Genomic DNA, 21,522 nt, shown 5'->3' with positions numbered 1-21,522 from the left:
TGCTACAAGGCAGATTCAACCTTCCACCAGGAAACTTTTGGCAGAAATGGGAACTGCAGGCTGTTTTCTCAAAACAAAGATTTCAAGGTCTATAGAACATTTTGAGTGCCTGTGTTTACCACACAGACTGGTGAGAACAAGGGGCTTTCCTGAGCTACTTGGTTCTTCAGCTTACCCCGTACTCTACTCCCAAATTTCTGAAGTCTAATATTTTTGGATCAAATTTGATACAAGTAGTTGTGTGCAACGTATTTCTGGTCTTCACATAGCAAAGTATATTACATATTTATGTCCAAATTATAATACTTGAAGTATATTTATTTTAAAAAATTGTAGAGCTTTAGGGCATCTTTATTTTATGGCATTTTAGACGAGTTTTGTGATTATCCTGTAGTATGTTATTTGTTGTATATAGTCTTACTTGAAAATACTTTTTTTTTTTTTTTTTTTGAGATGGAGTCTCGCTCTGTCCCCCAGGCTGGAGTGCAGTGGCGTGATCTCGGCTCACTGCAAGTTCCGCCTCCCGGGTTCACACCATTCTCCTGCCTCGGCCTCCCAAGTAGCTGGAACCAGGTGCCCGCCACCATGCCCAGCTAATTTTTTGTATTTTTCGTAGAGACGGGGTTTCACCTTGTTAGCCAGGATGGTCTCAATCTCCTGACCTCGTGATCCGCCTGCCTCGGCCTCTCAAAGTGCTGGGATTACAGGCGTGAGCCAACCCGTCTGGCCGAAAATACTTTTTAAGTTAAAAGCACTTCACCTGGGTGGGTTTATAGAAACTCTTTGTAAAAATTGAGGATTGTCTGAGGCATTGCAATCTCTTGTCTTCCTGAACCTCCTAAGCCATGTCTATATATGAGAGAGCAAAGGTTTTATTTTTAAGAGACAGGGTCTTGCTCTGTGGCCCAGGCTGGGGTGCAGTGGTACGATCATAGGTCACTACAGCTTGAAACTCTTGGTCTCAAGAGATCCTTCCCCCTTAGCCTCCCGAATAGGTAGGACTACAGGTACGTGCCGCCATGCCTAGCTAATTTTAGTAGAGATGGAGTCTCACTGTGTTGCTCAGGCTGATCTTGAACTCCAGGCCTCAAACAATTCTCCTGCCCTTGTCTTCCCGAAGTGCTGAAATAAAAGGCATGAACCACTGCACGTGGCAGTTTTTCTTTTTGACTTAATCTGGTTTTGCAGCAGTTTTGAGAGACATTGAGTTTGTGAATTAGCATTTAAAGGCTTTAATATTTCTACTAGAGTTTTGTTTACTGAGTGATTTAAGAAACAATGTGTATTATTGATAGAATCTTAAAGTGATTTGGAGGTGAAATGTGTCAGTGGTTTGTAGTGACTTTGAAACACTATTCAGTAGGTTCACATGGTTTAAGAAGCATCATTATGGCTTTTGTGTGTTTTGGTGTGTGTGACTGTGAAGCCTCAGGAATTTAGTTTAAGCTTCTGAAAAGCCCACCAATAAGTATTTAGAATTCTGTTGTCCCATATCTTAGTCATCTCAAAGTTTCTCATTTCTAACTTTAAAACATGTCAATTTAAAAAATTCAGTATATCATTAATTTCATCTAAATCTCTCATAAATCTCTGATAAAATTTTGTTTTTAAACAATAACCAATAATTTGGTTTTATTTATGTGATAAAAATAACAACTGGTATTTATTGTCTATACTTATGCAATTTTATAGATGGAGTTTTAACATTGAATGCGGAGAACACTAATTATGCCTATCAAGTTCCAAACTTCCATAAATGTGAAATCTGTCTACTATCTTTTCCAAAAGAATCCCAGTTTCAACGCCACATGAGGGATCACGAGCGAAATGACAAGGTATGTATTTTCAAAGGTGATGTCAGGAATGTGAGCGTTGAAACTGGAGGTATTGTAAAAATGAACAAGTAAAATCAAAACTTTTAATTTAGGTTCCTAAATAGTAGAACATTTTATGTTGTACAAAGAAATATTTTGGTCTTTTTAAAAGTTAGAATTTATTTGGTAAGACGAGAGAGTGAGAGCTTGTCCTGGTGAATTTGTATATTGAAGTTATTTATTTGTGGACAAATAATTATTTAAAAAATACGACTTTTTAAAAGTAGTTTCAATTTCCTGTATGACTGAACATAGAAGTGGTGTGTTTGGAAGTATTTTTCTGCAATGGAGAGTTTTATCTTTAAGTGATCTTGCATTTAAAAATGGTATTATAGATGTTTTAGGTTGTATTTCAGGAGGGAGCAAATATTAAATACTATCTTAAATAGAAATTTGAACTCTTTTTTGCAGTACCTCTTGTGGGATATGTCAAGAATTTTAGTGCCTTAATGGAATGATTTGCCTGATAGATGGAAAGTGGCAGTTAAAACTATAATTAAAAAAGTGATTGTCAACTTTTCTCTAGGTAGGAGCATGTAACCTAGTGAGCCATTTGAGACCAGAAAAACACCAGGGACCTCCTTTAGAGAACGGGATATGACCGTCTCAGGCTTGACTTTCAGCACAAATGGTGCTGCTATAGCTATGATAATATATAAATATAATATATCAGTATGCACCAGTATTATTTTCTCTGGTTTGACAATCTGAAGATACTGACTTATTCCTCATTAGGATCTTGTCACTTCAGAGAGAAATACCAAGAAATACCAGTGATTATCTTTTTACAATTGAATGGAAGAATACCTTCCATTTTGGGAAAATCTTAGACCTAGATAAGCAACTCTGTTAAAATCTAGTAAAATTTTGTATGATTATTTTACTTGAAGTATTTTTTTTTTTTTTTTTTTTTTGAGATGGAGTTTCACTCTGTCGCCTGGACTGGAGAGTTGCACCATCTTGGCTCACTGCAACCTCCTCCTCCCAGGTTCAAGCAATTCTCCTGCCTCAGCTTCCCAAGTAGCTGGGATTACAGGCACGTGCCACCACACCTGGCTCATTTTTATGTTTTTAGTAGAGACGGGCTTTCGCCATGTTGGCCAGATTGGTCTCAAACTCCTGACCTCAGGGCGATCCACCCACCTCGGCCTCCCAAAATGCTGGGATTACAGGCGTGAGCCACCGCCCCCAGCCTGCTTGCAGTGATTTTGTTTATAATAGTGTAGTTGGTCAGAAATGGGAAAAATCCAACTTAATGAGTTGAAATTTTTCAGACTACAATCCAATAAATTTATATGCAGTTTTTTTTTTTTTTTTAAAGATTCATCATGAACTCTATTATTTCAGTGAATTAGAAAAGTTTAACAGAGAAAATGTTTGGAAGCAAACACTGAGAATACATTATTAGAATATGTTTCTTTCTCTGTGTGTTCATTTAACACCAGTATCCATACACCCTTACAAATGGCAAATGTAAGCATGCATATTTAGACATTCAACACAAACCCATGTCATGCAAACACATGGAGAAAGAAACTTTTTTTTTTTTTTTTTTTGAGAGACGGAGTCTTGCTCTGTCGCCCAGGCTGGAGTGCAGTGGTGCAACCTTGGCCTCCCAGGTTCAAGCGATTCTCTTGCCTCAGCCTCCCAAGTAGCTGGGACTATAGGCGCCCGCCACCATACCTGGCTAATTTTTGTATTTTTAGTAGAGATGGGGTTTCACCACGTTGGCCAGGCTGGTCTCGAACTCTTAAGCTCAAGTGGTCTGCCCGCCTTGGCCTCCCAAAGTGCTGGGATTACAGGCGTGAGCCACTGTGCCTGGGCACAGAAGTATGTTTTAATAACATGTTTTAAAGGTTATCTTTGAAAGGTGTTTCATTGTCAAACACTTACACTCGTTGAAAGAAAACAGCTTATATACAGCATTTCTTACTAGAAATATTTCCTACGCGTGTGTATGTGTTTTCATCCTTATAATCCTCTCAGTAATTCTATCAGGTGCTTGACTGTGTTTATTTTGGATTTATTGACTTAAGGGCCAGAGGAGACTTCAGAAGTTTCTGTAGATTGTCTGTACATTATGGTACTTGTTAATATTTTCATAACATTTATTGAACAAGCATCTGTGAAAAGATTGTATTTCAGTGGCTTCTTCACTTTTCTCTCCAAATAGCCACATCGATGTGACCAGTGCCCCCAAACATTTAATGTTGAATTCAACCTGACACTTCATAAATGCACTCACAGCGGGGAAGATCCTACCTGCCCTGTGTGTAACAAGAAATTCTCCAGAGTGGCTAGTCTCAAAGCGCATATTATGCTACATGAAAAGGAAGAGGTAATCGTCATCATTTTGCATATACTTTGTTAACTGATTGTTAAAATACATCTGATCATGAGTGAGGAGGATTTTAGGTATAAACTCGTTTTAAAAGCCTTTTGTGTAGATTTCAAGGAGCGAATTGTCATTAGATTTGCCTTGACGCCAGTTGACTGATAAAACATTTTATTTTCTGGCCCTGTCAATGCCTTAGGGTAGAGACATTTTAATGTGTAGTGTATTTGAAGGATCAAAATATATCCACATTGGCTGGCAGAGGCTCTTCCTGGCACCTCACCCCCCTCTTTGTAAACACAAACTAACTTTTATATGATTCTGCCGTGGCCAAAAGTAACTTTTCTGCTTCTGAACATGGTAGAATCTCCTTGCTTGCTCCTGGGTCCTCTGACCTTTGAGAATCTGAGGGAAGAGAATCATTTCATGATGGCCCCAAGCAGCTTATACACCAAAGTGACCACTCCTGGGAGCTCCACAGGCCCGATGTCTAGGACAGCTTTAAGGATGACAGGCCACAGTGCTGGGTTGGGGGTTGAATCTCAAGTGCCAATGGCTGTTGCTTAAAAAATATGCTCCTCCTTGGTTAGGTGCAGTGGCTCATGCCCGTTAACCCAGCTTTTGGGAAGCTGAGATAGGAAAATTGCTTGTGGCCAGGAGTTTGAAACCAGCCTGGACAATATAGTGAGACCCCATCTCTACAAAACAAAAACAAAAAACAAGAAAAGCTTCTCTAGACTCCCCCTTTGCATTATTACTGTAAAAAATTAGGAAGATACAAAAAGTTAAAGGAGAAAGTCATCTCTAACTCTGAGATAATTATTGATAACTATTTGGTATATTTTCTTCCTGACACAGAAAAACACAGTATTGAAATTGCATATTCAGACGATCCCTGACTGAAGATGGTTTAGACTTAATGTTTTTTTTACTTTACGGTGGTGTGAAAGCAAACACATTTCTTAGAAACCTTACTTCTCTTGTGCTGTTAGGCAGAGGCAGCGAACTGCAACTCCCTGTCAGCCACACGCTTTTGGCTTGTGATATTTTCAGTTCACCATGGGTTTATCAGGATGTAATCCCATCATAAATCAGGGAGTACCTGTATAAAATTTACATCATGAAAGCTGACTTCACACTTTGTTTTTTTTGAGATGGAGTTTTGCTTTTGTTGCCCAGGCTGGAGTGCAATGGCACCATCTTAGCTCACTTCAACCTCCGCCTCCCAGGTTCAAGCGATTCTCCTGCCACAGCCTCCCAAGTAGCTGGGATTACAGGCGCCTGCCACCACGCCTGGCTAATTTTTGTATTTTTAGTAGAGATGGGGGTTTTGCCAGGTTCGCCAAGCTGGTCTTGAACTCCTGACCTCAGGTGATCCACCTGCCATGGCCTCCCAAAATGCTGGGATTACAGGTGTGAGCCACTGTGCCTGGCCTGACTTCATACTTTCTACATGATTTTGGGTCCTGTTTTTATCAATGTCTTTAATTTTTATTTTATTTATTTATTTATTTATTTTTTGAGATGGAGTCTTGCTCTGTTGCCAGGCTGGAGTGCAGTGGCACAATCTCGGCTCACTGCAATCTCCGCCTCCTGGGTTCAAGCAATCCTCCTGCCTCAGCCTCCTGAGTAGCTGGGACTACAGGTGCGTGCCACCACACCCAGCTGATTTTTGTACTTTTAGTAGAGACGGGATTTCACCATGTTGGCCAGAACGGTCTCAATCTCTTGACCTCGTTATCTGCCCACCTTGGCCTCCCAAAGTGCTGAGAATACAGGCATGAGCCACTGTGCCCGGCCTAATTTTTATTTTAAAGTAACTTATTTTTATCTCTTAAAATCTTATAATACAAGTAACGCATATTTATTTTGGAAAAAAATTAGTAAAAAAGGTAACATTAAAAGCACCCATAGTGGACTTTAACAAAGCTGAACACATAGAAACAGCAAAGTGGTGGTTACCAGAGGCTGGGGGATGGAGGGATTGGGGAGATGTTGGTCAAAGGCCACAATATTTCAGTTAGATGGGAGGAGTAAGTTCAAGAGATCTGTTGTACATCATGGGGACTACATTAGTAAGAATACATTGTATGTTTGAAAATTACTGGCTGGACACAGTGGCTCACGTCTGTAATCCCAGCACTTTGGGAGGTGGAGGCGGGCAGATCACTTGAGGTCAGGAGTTCAAGACCAGCCTTGCCAACATGACGAAACCCTGTCTCGACTAAAAATACAAAAATTAGCCAGGCATGGTGGCAGGCACCTATAATCCCAGCTACTCAGGAGACTGAGGTGGGAGAACCACTTGAACCCAGGAGGTGGAGGTTGCAGTGAGCTGAGATCATGCTACTGCACTCCAGCCTGGGCAACAGAGCAAGACTTTGTCTTTAAAAAAAAGAAAAAGGGCCGGGCGCGGTGGCTCAAGCCTGTAATCCCAGCACTTTGGGAGGCCGAGACGGGCGGATCACGAGGTCAGGAGATCGAGACCATCCTGGCTAACACAGTGAAACCCCGTCTCTACTAAAAAATACAAAAAACTAGCCGGGCGAGGTGGCGGGCGCCTGTAGTCCCAGCTACTCGGGAGGCTGAGGCAGGAGAATGGCGTAAACCCGGGAGGCAGAGCTTGCAGTGAGCCGAGATCCGGCCACTGCACTCCAGCCTGGGCGACAGAGCGAGACTCCGTCTCAAAAAAAAAAAAAAAAAAAAAGAAGAAGAAGAAGAAGAAAAAGAAAATTGTTGTGAGAGTAGATTTTAAGTGTTCTCTCCCCAAGAAATATGTATGTGAGATAACGCATGTAAAATAGGTGGATTTAGTCATTCCACAACATATACCAAAACATCATGTGGTACACCATAAATATGTATAGTTTTACTTATCAATTTAAAAATCAGTTAGTTAAAAAAATATAAGAAAGAAAACATACTATGTGGAGAGAATACATTTGTGGTATTTCAAACTTTTTTTCTATAACATGCTTTTCTTAATAGTTTATGTTTAAAATAGTTTTTTAAATACAAAAATAGGATGATGTCATTACACAGATTACTTTTGTAACCTACCTTTTTCCATACCATATTGTAAATACATACTCCCTCTTTTGACTCATCATCAAAGTTATCGCTGATTATCAAATATTAATATTTTAAATTATTAAAATCTGCAGTATCTTGGGCAGGTGTGGCAGCTCATGCTTGTAATCCCAGCACTTTGGGAGGCCGAGGCACTTGAGCTCAGGAGTTTGAGACTAGCCTGGGCAACATAGACTGTCACTACAAAAAAAAGTCCTCAGCATCTGGATTTAGCATAATAAAATGTAATAATTTTCATCATTGTTTAACATTTACATTGTTTATATTTTTTAATATTATAAGTAATACATCTTTGCATATGAATCTTCTTATGCATCTTTAATTCTTTCCTTAGGATAGATTCCTACAGTTAGATTAATTGAACTAATAAATAAGACTTTTTTCTCCCAAGTTCTTTATAGAATGCCATACGACATTCTAGAAAGTGCATGCCAATTTAACACCTTCTCTTGCAGAGTTTAGGAATGCCTGTCTCACTCATCGATAGTGCTATTCACAAATGGCTATATTTATATTTATATTTTTATTTTTGGGGGGAGGAGTCGCGTTCTATCCCCCAGGTTGTAGTACAGTGGCGTGATCTCGGCTCATGGCAGCCTCCGCCTCCCAGGTTCAAGCGATTCTCCTGCCTCAGCCTCCCGAGTAGCTGGGATTACAGGCACCCCACTATATCCAGCTAATTTTTGTATTTTTAATAGAGATGGGGTTTCGCCATGTTGGCCAGGCTTGTTTTGAACTCCTGACCTCAACTGATCTGCCTACCTCAGCCTCCCAGAGTGCTGGGATTACAGGTATGAGTCACTGTGCCCGGCCAGTTTAATTTCTTAAAAGCAGAAAATGTATTAAATGGTGTATTAATATATTTTGGAATAAGTCCTACGTGCACACAGTAAGAAATCAAACAGTAGAGAAGGTTATAGAGAGCAAAAAGTTACATCTCCTTTGGGTTCCTAAGTTCCAGTTTTGCTCCTCAGAAACAACTTTCATTAGCAGTTTCTTCTGTATCCTTCCAGGGACATTTGATGCCTATACAAATCTCCTCTATACCCTTATTAGTCAACTCATAATATTCTGTGCCTTTTCATCAGTTAACTGTGTATCTTAAGTGTAATTCCACATCTGTTAATCGGAGAGCTGTCGCTTTCTTTTTAACAGATGCATGGTATTATATTGTTTATATGTGTGTCATGATGAGCAAATCACTGCTGTTAGGTATGTAGGTAATTTCCAGTCTTTTCCAGACAAAGCTATGGTGAGCAAATATTTCTGTCCATGTTTGAGTTCTCAGGATGGGTAGTGTGGTATCCCAGAGGACATTTGGTTATCACTCTTGTGGGGCTGGGCGTGGGTGGGGTGCTTCTGTTATCTCATGAGTAGAGGATGCGGCCGAACACCCTGCAGTGCTCAGCACAGCCTCCATTGCTACGAGTGACCTGGCCCAGAACATCAGTAGTGTGAGGTTGAGGAAACCCTGGGTTAATAGAAATGTGAGGTCTATTCCTGGAAATGGAGTTGTTAGGTCAAAGGATATGTGAATTCAAAATTTTGATATTGTCAGATTGTTTTCCAAAGAGATTTTATCAGTTTATCCTCCAGCCAATAAATGGTATATAAAATTGCTCATTTCTTCATACCATTTTCTTTCTCTTTAAAAACATTTATTACTTAAAAAAAATAGAAATCGGGTCTCACCATGTTGTCCAGGCTGCTCTTGAACTCCTGGTGTCAAGTAGTGGTTGGATTACAGGCGTGAGCCACTGTGCCCAGCCCATTTTCTTGCTTTTTTTTTTTTTTTTTTGAGACAGAGTTTTGCACTGTTGCCTAGGCTAGAGTGCAGTGGCACAATCTTAACCCACTGCAACCTCTGCCTCCCGGGTTCAAGCGATTCTTCTGCCTTAGCCTCCTGAGTAGCTGGAATTGCAGGCGCCTGCCACCAGGCCCGACTAATTTTTGTATTTTTAGTAGAGATGGGGCCTTGCCACATTGGCCAGGCTGGTCTCGAATTCCTGACCTCAGGTGATCCACCTGCCTCGGCCTCCCAAAGTGCTGAGATTACAGCCGTGAGCCACTGTACCCGGCCGGCCATATCGTTTTCAATACTCTGTTGTAAAAGTTGTCTCCTCCAATCTGGTAATTTAAAGATGGTATGTTTTTGTTTTAATTTATATTTCTTTAATTATGAGTGCAGCTTAGCATCTTTCCATGTTTATTAACCATGAATAATTTTTTTTAATTTTAATTAAGCAATTTTTTGCAAGGTGGATGTGTGGGGATTATTGGTCTTATTCTTGCAGACTTGTGTAAAGTATTTACATTCCTGGAAAGTTAGGTTTTTCTGCCTTGCATGACAGAATTCTTTCTTGCTTTCTGGTTTCGTTATTTTTCTCTTCCTGGCAGAAATTTTTAAATTGTGATGGACTCAAATTTTCAATCTGTTCATTTATAGGTTCTGGTTCTTGTGGCTTGATTAGAAATGCTTCCCAATTCTAAAATTATTTTCTAAAATATCCCACACGTCTGGAACATCCCACACGGATCTGCCTGGTACAGATCCTTACACATGCAGAGCAGAACTCGCATGGAAGGCATGCGTCCACACTGATCCTGCAGTGTAGCCTATCCCTGTGGGGCCTCCCCGCCTACCCCTAGTTCCCACGTGGACCCCTTCTCTTGCAGGGCCTCCCCAAGTCCCCCCAGTTCCTATGTGGACTCCTTCTCTCGCAGGGCCTCCCCACCTCCCCCCAGTTCCTATGTGGGCTCCTTCTCTCACAGGACCTCCCCGCCTCCCCGTAGTTCCTGTGTGGGCTCCTCTCGCAGGGCCTTCCCCCAGTTCCTATGTGGGCTCCTTCTCTCCCAGGACCCGGCGCCTGCCAGCACCAGCATCATCACTCACTCTCTCATCCTGGCTGCTCTGAAGGAGCCGTCTGCTCCACCGGGACCCCCATGGTCTTCCTATCCAACAGCCCTCTCAGGATGTCCACATATCTCAAGCCAGCCACCCGACCCTGCTTTAGATGGCAGGCATAATTAAATATGGTCTTCCTCCTCTGCCGTGGTTTTGTGAAGTCAGCAGGGTCACCTGCTTCAGTTTGCTGCCATGTAGGACCTCTCCCTTCCCATTGTTATGATTCCAGGCCCTCAGTTAACCGCCCTCCTTCAGGTTACATTATCTGACCAAAAGACACAGTTCAAAGCAGAGGAGAGTGGAAGGCTCGGGGTTTAGTTTTTGAATATGTGGATATTAACCAACTGTTAAAAGTCAACGTAGGCAGGTACATTTGGAGGAGAGCCTGTCTCCTGCACCCTTGGCCGCCCACTCACCTCGGCCTTTCCTGGGCTGCCTTCCTGTTTTTCTAGTGTATCTCTGCTTTGTCTCTCTTTGTAATGAGAAGCAAATGTTTGTATGTTATTTTCTTTTTCTGGCTTATCATAACATGTAAAATTTAGAATTTTATATAGTTAAATATAGGCTGGTATTTTTATTGTACTAAATATTTAGATTCAGGGGAGAACTGAACATGTTTATAATGTTCAATCTTTATGAGAACACGAAATGTGAAAACATCAGCGATGTTTGATTACTATGGATTCAGTACACTTTTTACATTTCTTAAGTATTTTAAGATCCTAATGATACTGTGTAGGGAGGTGTTTTGGCCATATGTTGTGTGTTACTTGCCTGTAGGACGGCGATGCATTTGTGTGTGTTAGTTTTCCCTGCCATCCTTCCTGATTCTCTATGCAGCCTCATCTACACATAATAATTGAGTAATAAGTTTTTGATTCTGTGTTGTTCGCAACTAGCATATGCGCAGTTTTTTAAAAAAATCACCCTTGTATCATTTATTTGTTTTCATAGTGTGTAGTGATGGCATATTCACCTAGCTTTTTATTTTGAAAAATTCCAAAGTGAAGATTTGAAATAATAGTACGATGGATATTTGTATAACCTTTTCCTGGACTCACCAATTGATAAATTTGTCAGATCTCACCTCCCCCCTTCTCCCTTTTTTGAACAATTTTCGAGTAAGCTACAGATTTCACATTATTTTACCACTAAGTACTTCAGGATGTAGCCCCTAAAAACACAGACAGTTTTCTTTATTTCACAAAACAGTGATCACAGTTTAACATTGCTGTAATATCTATTTTCAGAGGTCCCTATCTGGAGGGGAAAATAGTGACATTTTACAAGGGAGCAGTTAGTTTTGAACGGATGAGAGACTTCTCTTTTGACCCTGGAAGAAGTGGAAGAGGGCTCAGGTGGACGCGGGTGCAGGTGGAGGAGGAAGGGGGAGAGGGCTCCAGTGGAGGCGGGTGCAGGTGGAGGAGGAAGGGGGAGAGGGCTCCGGTGGAGGCGGGTGCAGGTGGAGGAGGAAGGGGGAGAGGGCTCCAGTGGAGGCGGGTGCAGGTGGAGGAGGAAGGGGGAGAGGGCTCAGGTGGAGGCGGAATTGGAGCAGCTCCTGGTATGTCTCGCACGTGTTCCCAGCCTTCCTCAGACTGTGCTTTCTTAGTGTCTCATGAAGTTTTTCATAGACTTTCAGGCAGAACCCAAGGGTCTGTGTATTAACCAGTTAGATCTATATGATCTAGTAAGTATTTGTCTTAATAACTTAATGGTTATTTGAAAGACCAACCCAGGTGTGTTGGGTACTGCACAGCCTCTATATCCTTGCGTTTCCTATTTGCAATCATTTTCACATTGATTTTGGAGTTTTCTGTTCCACATGATTCTTCACTCCATCTTTGATCTCTAACCACAGCAACCGCGGAAACTTAGCTTCACAAAGACATGATGTTATTGAAACTGAAGTACCTCAATCTAGTTTCTGGGTGTCATTGGACAGCATGGAGCACCGCCGTTTTCCTTGAACGTGTGACCTATTCCTGGGCCTCCTCATAAGCTTGTCATGGTGCACTGCGGTGCCTCAGTTCATGGGCTGGGGCTGAGGCCTTAGACCCCACGTTTCTCTGGGAAATGGAAACATTACTGTCTTCACCAAAAACATGGGGTGGCCTGAGGCATCTAGAGATCTGCATGGGAGGCCTATTTTGGGAAATGGGAGCAGAGCCTGAGTGGGGCACATCCGTGGGCGGCCCCGGGAGCTGAGAGCCCATCTGGTTGTGGAGTCTGGGCTGGGCGGGCGGGGGGGGGTGGTCTCCTTTCCACTGCTCAGCCGCTGGGAGGAGTGGAGATGGTGGTTTGCCTGGAGGTGAGGGCTTCTGAAGCGTGTGATCTGGAATAGCAAAGGAGTCAGGGCTGTGAGAACGTTGGCGGGAGAGCTGAAATGTTGAGCCGTGTGGTCTAGGCAGAGAGGTTAAACTGGAGGGGTGTGTGTGGATCCTCTGTTAGGATGACACAGGTGGGTAAAGGTGGTTGAAGAGTCTGTGCACACCACACGCTCTGGGTGGCCCAACCCGAGGATGACATGAAGGGTAAAGATTTACCTCTAAGGCTACACCCATCTAATGGGGTCACCAGAACAGCGTGCTTTGCCGTTTTCCGTCCTGAAGTTCCTTCAGATGTACCTTTTAATAATTCACTGTGATTTCCTCCGTAACTGGAAAGAGAAACAACTGTCATCTGTCATTTGCAGATGTTCTAAAGTATTTATACCTTATTTTGAAAACCTTCCCTTCGTCCTGTTTTCTCTTCCACAGACGGGCCAGGTTCTTGTCCATATCACTTCCCATAGTGGTGCTCACATTCTTTGCTGTTCGCTTCAGTCCCTGCTTCTGCTGTTGTGTAGTTTTGTTATGCCGTGGTGTCCTGAGTAGGACCACATCATCTGAACTTTGTGCAGCCTACTCTCATCCGAACCCTCAGTTCTGTTTGTAAAACTCCAGCTCCCTTCATCTCTCGCTGTTGTGGCTGTAAGAACTTACACATTCCTTAGCTTCTGACTCCTTTTTAAAATTTTTTGAAAAGACTTTGGGAAATATTGTGTTTTCTGAAATTGCTTGACTTTACATTTCTGTTACTACTCACCCCTGCTTCTGGTTTCTCCCTTCAGCACACAGCAGGCTGCTTTGATTAACACGTGATAACAGGAGAAGAAAGCAGGGAAGAGTCATGGATGAGGCTTTGCTGAACTCTGGCATGAAGCTGGTGAGGGAGCTGTGAGGATGCTTCACTTCTTCCTTGGCACTGCGTGTCTGTGCTGCCAGAGGAAGGGTTCTGGAAGTTGGGCTGTCATATTCAGCCACCTGACCTTAGCAACCTCATACTGAGCTCAAGACTTACATGAGCAGAGGGGAAAAAGGCCTCACTGTGCTTGTTCTATAATAACATGTTACAATATGTTGGCTCTCTTTTTTCCTACCGTTGTGTCAGCGCTTAGGTCAGGATTTGTGACTGTGCCTCACCTGGCAGCCTGGCGTATGTGGTACAGAGCTGGTAGGGCAGCCCTGCCCTCAGGCTTGTCTAACATTTTCATTTGCTATCTCTGTGAGTTCTTTGCTTCTGTCGCATAGTTTACAGTGGGAACGGGAGGAGGAATGTGCACTGCTTCTCTTTAAAGGTATGATCCAGAAGATGCATTTCAGTCCTGCTTACATCCAGTTGGGTAGAACGTAGTCATCACACCAGTGATCTAGTGGTTGGAGTGGCCCCCAAATAATGCTGAGCTGATTAACTGTGTGCTCAATCAGTAAGTCTATTATTGTGTAAGAAAAGAAGAATCAGTATTGGAGCACAGTTATAAGTCTTTTCCTATATGTCAAAATAATACATTCCTCGCTGCGTTTGCATTTTGTGTTTGGTTTTTCAGTTAATTGATTTGAATATGGCATATTAATAGTAACTAGAGGGATAATTTCTGACCTTCAGTTGTATTTAAAAATAACCTCTAAGGTCCCAGCCACGATGGAGCAGCTTCCTTCTCCTAGGGGTCCCCCGTATCACTTATTGTCGTTAGAGATAACCAGCCAGCAGGCACAGAACGACTCTGAAAGGCATCAGAGGTGGCGGACAGTTGGAAGGACTAGAATAACGTGGCCGTCAGCAACCTGGTTTTGTTTTGTTTGTTTTTTTTTTTGAGACAGAGTTTCTCTCTTGTTGCCCAGGCTGGAGTGCAGTGGCACCATCCGGATTACTGCAAGCTCTGCCTCCTAGGTTCAAGCAATTCTCCTGCCTCAGCCTCCAGAGTAGCTGGGACTATAGGCGCCGCCACCACGTCTGGCTAGTTTTTGTATTTTTAGTAGACAGGGTTTCACCGTGTTAGCCAGGATGGTCTCGATCTCCTGACCTCGTGATCCGCCTGCCTCGGCCTCCCAAAGTCCTGGGATTACAGGTGTGAGCCACCGCGCCCGGCCTGCGTTTCTTTTTTTCCTCCCAGACACCTGGACAGGGTGTTGAAGAAGCCTGCAGCCTTCTGCCAACAAGCAGAGAAGAAAAACACTCCAAGAAAAGCTGGTTTCCCTTAGCCAGTACTGGGAAAAGATTGGTCCAACAGAATAGAAAATCTTTTTATGGTATTTATTCAGTTCCAGTGAAATGCCAACTGAAAAGCTGCTTGGCGGAGCCGAGTGCAGCATTGAACTTCTACCCCATTCTGCCCCCATCCTCTGGGAGCTGGCAGCACGTCGATTTCCCGTTGGGCCCAAGCAGGAGCTAACTTTGCATCCAGGAGGGGGATTCTCCTGGCAGAGGGAGGAGACACCCAGAATTCCCCTCCCAGCGTGTGGGCAGAGTCTGTCTGAAAGACCGCCTCCCATCCTCCCTTAGCAGAAGCAGGCAGTGTTCTGATTCTCCCTCTAGAGTGTGTCAGTGGGTCCAGTAAGGAGCTGGGCTTCCCTCCCCATCAGTGATGAGATGGAACCATGCAAGACGGACAAGTCTGCTCTGTGCTTTCCTCCCCCCTGGGGTCAGTGGAGCTCTGCGAAGTGGGTCTCCACTGCTGCTGGTCCTTACACTGCATCTGAACAGGGCAGCTGCTGGTGAAAGGAGAGCCCAAGAACTGGTCCCACAGTTTAACACCCAAAGTGTCCAGGACACAGACACGAGCCAGCACAGTCCTGACTGGAACAAGGAAAGAGCGATACCAACATGAAGAGGGCCTGGACATTGGAATTATCTGACAAGTACTTTAAAGCAGCTGTCAAGAAAATGCTTTATGAGTTTTGAAACAAATGAAAAAACGGAAGAAAGAAATAGAAGAAAGAACCAAAGTGAAATTATAGAACTGAAAAATCCCATGATTGAACTAAAGAACTCGGTAGAAGGGCTCCCTGGTGGACCAGAGAGGACAGAAGAGAATCAGAGGAGAACCTGAAGATAGAGCAGCAGGAATGACCTCGGCTGAGCAACAGAGAAGAACTAGAAAAATTAATAGGGTCTCAGGGAACTTGGGGACAATAACAGAAAATTCTACATTTGCATCATGGTCATCACAGAAGGATAGGAGACAGAGTGTGGGGCTGGAAATGTATTAGAAGAAATAATGGCTGAAAATGACCTAGATTTGGTAAAAGTCATAACTCACAGATTTAAGAATTCAAAACAGGATAAACCCAAAGAAATACACACTAAGGCATATCATAATCAAACATTTGAAAACTAAACCTTAGAAAAAAATCTTGTGAGAGACTAGAGAGAAATGATCTTTTGTTTACAGAAGAACACCAATTCAGGTGACAGCGAATTTCTCATCTGCCTCCATGGAAGCTAAAAGAAAATAGCAAAAAATTTTTCAATTGCTGAAAGAAAATAATTATCAATTACAAAATCTTTTTTTTTTTTTTTTAATTAGAGATGGAGTCTTGCTGTGTTGCCCAGGCTGGTCTCAAACTCATGGGCTCAAGCGATCCTCCCACCTCTGCCTCCAAAGTCCTGGGATTACACGTGTGAGCCACCATGCCTGGCTACAAATTCTATATGTGGTAAAATGTCCTTCAGAACGAAGGTGAAATAAAGACTTTCTTAGATGAAGGAAAACAAACTTGCTAGCAGACTTACCCTTAAAGAATCACTAAAAGAAGTTCTCCAAACAGAAAGAAAATGACACCAGAAGGAGGCTTGGAACTTCAGAAAAGAAAGAAGAATGGTGTGGTGGTTAATTTTCTGTGTGAATGTGGAGAGTGTTTTTGGATGAGATTAACATTTAAACCATTGAGTAAGCAGATTGCCTTCCATGATGTGAGTGAGCCTCCTTCAGTCAGACCTGAATAGAATGAAAGACTGACTTCCCCAAGTGAGAGGGATTCTCCCGCAGGTGGCCTTTGGATGTCACTTACATTATCAGCTCTCCTAGGTCTCCATCTGCCATCCCACACTGCAGATTTAGGGCTTGTCAGCCTCCATAATCATGAGAGCCAATTTCTTACAGTAAATACGGTTTTTGTGTGTTTGTTTTTTGAGACAGCGTCTCACTCTGTTGCGGAGGCTGGAGTGCAGTGGCACTGTGTCGGCTCACTGCAGCCTCCGTCTCCTGGATTCAAGCAATTCTCCTGCCTCAACCTCCCGAGTAGCTGGGATTACAGGCATCCACCACCACACCCAGCTAGTTTTTATATTTTTAGTAGAGATGGGGTTTCGCCATGTTGGCCAGGCTGGTCTTGAACTCCTGACCTCAGGTGATCCGCCTGCCTTGGCCTCCCAAAGTGCTGGGATTACAGGCGTGAGCCACCGCGCCTGGCCAACAAATATGTACACACACAAACATGCACCTGCGTTCTCTTTGTTCTGTTTCTCTGGAAAACCCTAATACAAAAAGAATGAGTAAGAATACAAAATTGGGGTGAGTATAATACAATGTTCTTCTCCTTATGAATTCTTAAATCATAGTTAATGGTCAAAGCAGAAATTATCATCTGGTGTGCTCAGTGTACATGGAGGAAATACTCAGGACAGTGATATTTAAAAAGGGGAAAGGGTGCAAGACTCTGAATGGAAAAAAGGTTTTTTGTACTTCTCTCAAGGTGGTAAAATGTCGATGCCAGTAGATTGTGATAAGTTCCGTATGTATAATCCTACCTAGAACCATCTCCAAGAATGCTGTACGAAGCAATGTGCTAAAAAATACTACTAATAAATCAAAATGAATTCTAAGAAATTCCAAAAAGTAATCCAGGAAGGGAAGAAGAGAAGCAGAGGAAAAGAAACATGAACGAACAACAAATAATGACAGACTTCAGATACCAATAATTATTTTAAATGTAAGTACGTGAATTAAAAGACATTGCTGGCCAGGCACGGTGGCTCATACCTGTAATCCCAGCACTTTGGGAGGCCAAGGTGGGTGGGTCACCTGAGGTCAGGAGTTCGAGACCAGCCTGGCCAACATGGTGAAACCCCATCTCTACTAAAAATACAAAAATCAGCTGGGCGTTGTGGCGGATGCATGTAACCCCAGTTACTCGGGAGGATGAGGCAGGAGAATTGCTTGAACCTGGGAGGTGGAGGTTGCAGTGAGCTGAGATCACGCCATTGCACTCCAGCCTGGGCAATGAAGTGAAACTCCATGAAACAAAACAAAACAAAACAAAACAAACCTCTCATATGATCTGACAATACATTGTCTCCAAGAAACTTACTCCGAACATAAAATAGCCCAGCACAGTTCCTGGCAGGTAGAGAATTCAACTAGTGACAGCTGTTGGAATTACTGCTTTTTAAACTATTCGCCACTTAGGACAGTCAGAGAGCCTTCTGAAGAAAGCTGCTCCGTTTGGTAGAAAGTGCAGGTGCATCGAGGTCTGGGGGAGCGACTGTTGCTCCTTCAGTGAGATTGAAGATGAGGTGACATGAAAGTCGGCAAAGCACCCAGCAGTTTGTTAGGTGCAGACAGTATTGGGGGTACCAGTGCAGGGTCCCCTGAAAACTTGGAAATAGGACTAAAATTGCTTTCTAAGGGTTAAACTCTGAAATGATCAACATTGGATTGTAGTAGTAAAAAGTTAGAGTTAAAATGGGTGCATTTGTTATATGTAAAGTATGCCTCATTAAAATTGGTTTAAAAAATAACTTGTAAACATGTCTTCTTATATGTACTTAGGAACTATAATTAACTTTTTAGTTTAAGGTGTTCCATTTTTAAGTTTTTACTTTCAGAACACCGAAATCTAATTTTTAGTTACTGCCCTATTGAGATTTATAGTCTAAAACTCATAGTGGTCACTCCTCTGTCCAAATAAATCTCAAACCCGGAAGATAAACCAGAAAAATTACTGTAGTTTTTAAATCACTTAGGAATTTTTCTTAAAGTCACATAATTATTGAAGGTCACATTATTTTTTGAGTAAATCACTTCCTTTAAGGGGTGTTATAGAATGTTTGGAGAAACAACGCGTGCATGCCCACACACACTCACACAAACAGCTTTCTTACGGAAGACATTGTTCATATTTATTGATCATCTCAGTAGCACGTACAAATGAATAGTGATGGATCAGGTTCTATAAGGGTTGAGAGAAGAGCAGCATTTTGTGGGGTGGGTTTGGGGTTTATTTTGTGTGTTGAGCAGTACCTGAGGTCAGCAGAGGCACACTGCACTAGGAAAAGAAGCATGGCTTCTGAGAAGGCCAGGACAGGGGACAGGATGATGATGTGGTGGGGATCTGAGAAAGGGAAAATCCCACACATGCAGAGTCTGGTGAACACATGCTGCCATCCTAGGGCTGGGGGTGGACAGGAAAGCAGCCTTGAGGCAGTCAGTACCTAGCATTGCACACTCTGGTCTTTTAGAGATGATCATATCTTCAGCAAGGTGGAGACAGATTAAAATGCCATGCATTTCTCTTGATGATTTCCTGTGGCCACTTAGCATCATGAGAATTACCCCAGGACAGCCTCTGCTTCTAGGTGAGAGACGTGATGTTAACTCTGTGTGGAGAATACAATGAGCGGAAGGCCTGTTGTCCTAGTGGCCTGTGACTATACATGGGGTGTTGTTCTCCTTGGGGAAGACTTCCTTAAGTGTTGCCAGGGCGGGCAGGGGGAAGGAGGAGCATCCTGGCTCTTTTTGGCTTGCAGGAGAGAAAGCAGAAAGACAGTGATGTAGCCGTCTGTAAGCTGTCAGGTCTTGGCTTTGGCCTGGGAGGTGCTGGATCCTGCTTACACCATCTGAGTATGTTGTGCATAAACTGGGGTTGTAACTCAGACAGATCCAACAAATGCCTGAGTAATATCCATGTAGATATCCTTGAAACACATGAATCAGATCATCTGGTAAAAGAGTAAGTGAAAAGAGGGTGGATGTGAACCAGGGCAGTAACAGTACAGAGAGGAGCGGGCTGCAAGGGGTTTTGTGATGCGATTTTGAGACAGGAGGCGCAGTTGGAGAATCATTGGTAATGAAAGCCGTGCATTTTCTTTTGCCATATGCATTCGGGACTGCAGATTTTTTTTTTTTTTTTTTTTTTTTAAAGAGCTGTGTCAAATTATGGTAGTTTTTTTTGTGGGGAGTTTCCTAGGACAAATTTTCTTTTATCAACAAGTCACAAAAATCTAGTCGTTTATTATTTCCTTAAATTATTATACAATAATACTACTTTAAAGTTATTTACATGATTTTTGGATTTCTCAAAATATTTCACTTTTCTTTGTCTTTTTCTGCAGTATAACTAGAGGTAGTATCAATTAACAGCCTCATTTTAATGAGGTTTACAAACATTTATTTACAAGACTAGTATGTGCAGATTAGAAAAAAGTCTGATAGAAAAAATCAATATATTTTATTTGGAAATAACAGTTTATGCTCATTGACAGGTCATGTTTTCTCATGTTTGGACAGTTCATTTTGAGGATCATTTCAGTAAATACCGTAATTGTGTGATGGAACTCCAAATGAGTGAGCTGAAATTTGTACTAAGTCAGCAATGGCTACTGATGAAGTAATTATTGAGTACTCACTCTAGGCCATGCACAGTCAGCGTCTTACATATGTCGTTTTATCTAACTTTATAACAGCCCTGTGAGGGCAGGGGTTATTGTTCTCCCTGTTTCATAGGCTCAGGGTGGGCAGCACACCCAAACTGGCAGGTTAGCTAGTGATTGGCAGCCTTAAGGAGAATCTAGACCCAGCTGTAGAACATCTAGACCAGCATCATCTAAGTGAAAGATGAGTAATTTTAAATTTTCTAGTAGCTACATTTTTAAAAGAAAAAAAAACCCAAACAGGTGAAATAAATTTTAATATATTTATTAAAATATGTCCAAAATATGAACTCAAATGTTAAAGATTACTGAGCTATCATTCTTGTATTTTTGCTCAGAGTCTTTGAACTCCTGTGTGTGTGTGTTCTGCAGTTACCCCATGCCTCGGTTCAGAGGGTCCCTCATTCACAAGCTCAGTAAGCCAGGCCACAGCCTGCGCTCTGCTCTGCCTCTAAACCAAGTGAGACAATGACGCGATCTGTCTATTAAAAACTTGAAAGCTGTCATTTTGTTTCAAGGTCGTCTCTTAAACCATAATCTTAGTTTGAATTCTTTCCTGACCCCGTGTAGTGCTGAGGTCATCCTGCTTCTCTAAAGTGCTCACAGAATAGGCGGACCCAGTGCCATTACCCAATACCACTTCAAAACAGAACTCATTTTGCTCAAAAATTGTGTCGCTCTCTCACCCTTTTCCCAATGTTTCCATCTTTTTCTTCCAATAAAGAAATGATTTTTGTATATTCAAATACATTTTTGAGAGGTGAAAGTGATGCTTTGTTCCAGAGGAAAGTATTAGATCAAAACCAAGATTAGAGGGACCAAGTAGTTTTCATTTAATTTGTGTGTTTACTGTTGATCATACCAGTTCTTTGAAGAAGGAGTGGTTTTGAAAGGTTTGCTCTGCTCACCAATGGGTTTTCTGTTCCAGAATCTCATCTGTTCTGAGTGTGGGGATGAGTTTACTCTGCAGAGTCAGCTGGCCGTGCACATGGAGGAGCACCGCCAGGAGCTGGCTGGAACCCGGCAGCATGCCTGCAAGGCCTGCAAGAAAGAGTTCGAGACCTCTTCGGAGCTGAAGGAACACATGAAGACTCATTACAAAATTAGGTAATATGAGTCATTACATGGGCTTGGTCAAAAATCCATCTAATATGTTAAAAGCTGGCGCACTTTGCTATGACCCAGTAGAAATACTTGCAGCAAGATCCCAGCAAAGTGGAACCCCACAGATAATTTGTTATTAGAATGTCTTTTATAACATGCACGGTGCATCCTACACATTAATGAATAGCGTCAGGCTATGTGAGTAGAAGTGTTTACCTAGTATTATAATGTTGAAAGCTGTAGAA

The 21,522-nt window shown here is 42.4% G+C and overlaps 1 protein-coding gene across 6 annotated transcripts in view; it reads left to right on the top strand.

The window, feature by feature from the left end:
* LOC105489298 (zinc finger protein 236) overlaps window positions 1-21,522 on the top strand; it is a 158,498-nt gene that overhangs the window by 23,320 nt on the left and 113,656 nt on the right. For 5 of the 6 annotated variants that reach the window (XM_071085879.1, XM_011754025.3, XM_011754026.3 and 2 more), the window contains exons 2-4: window positions 1,693-1,835; window positions 4,048-4,212; window positions 21,102-21,280. In XM_071085879.1, coding sequence (XP_070941980.1) covers window positions 1,693-1,835; window positions 4,048-4,212; window positions 21,102-21,280 — 487 coding nt within the window. The remainder of the gene's footprint in view (window positions 1-1,692; window positions 1,836-4,047; window positions 4,213-21,101; window positions 21,281-21,522) is intronic. The other variant, XM_071085881.1, reaches the window with a different exon arrangement.

The sequence above is a fragment of the Macaca nemestrina genome, chromosome 19 (assembly GCF_043159975.1).
Source record: "Macaca nemestrina isolate mMacNem1 chromosome 19, mMacNem.hap1, whole genome shotgun sequence".
In the NCBI taxonomy this organism is placed as follows: domain Eukaryota; kingdom Metazoa; phylum Chordata; class Mammalia; order Primates; family Cercopithecidae; genus Macaca; species Macaca nemestrina.
Note: the sequence above shows the minus strand (reverse complement) of the source record. Positions and strands in the feature narration are given on the sequence as shown.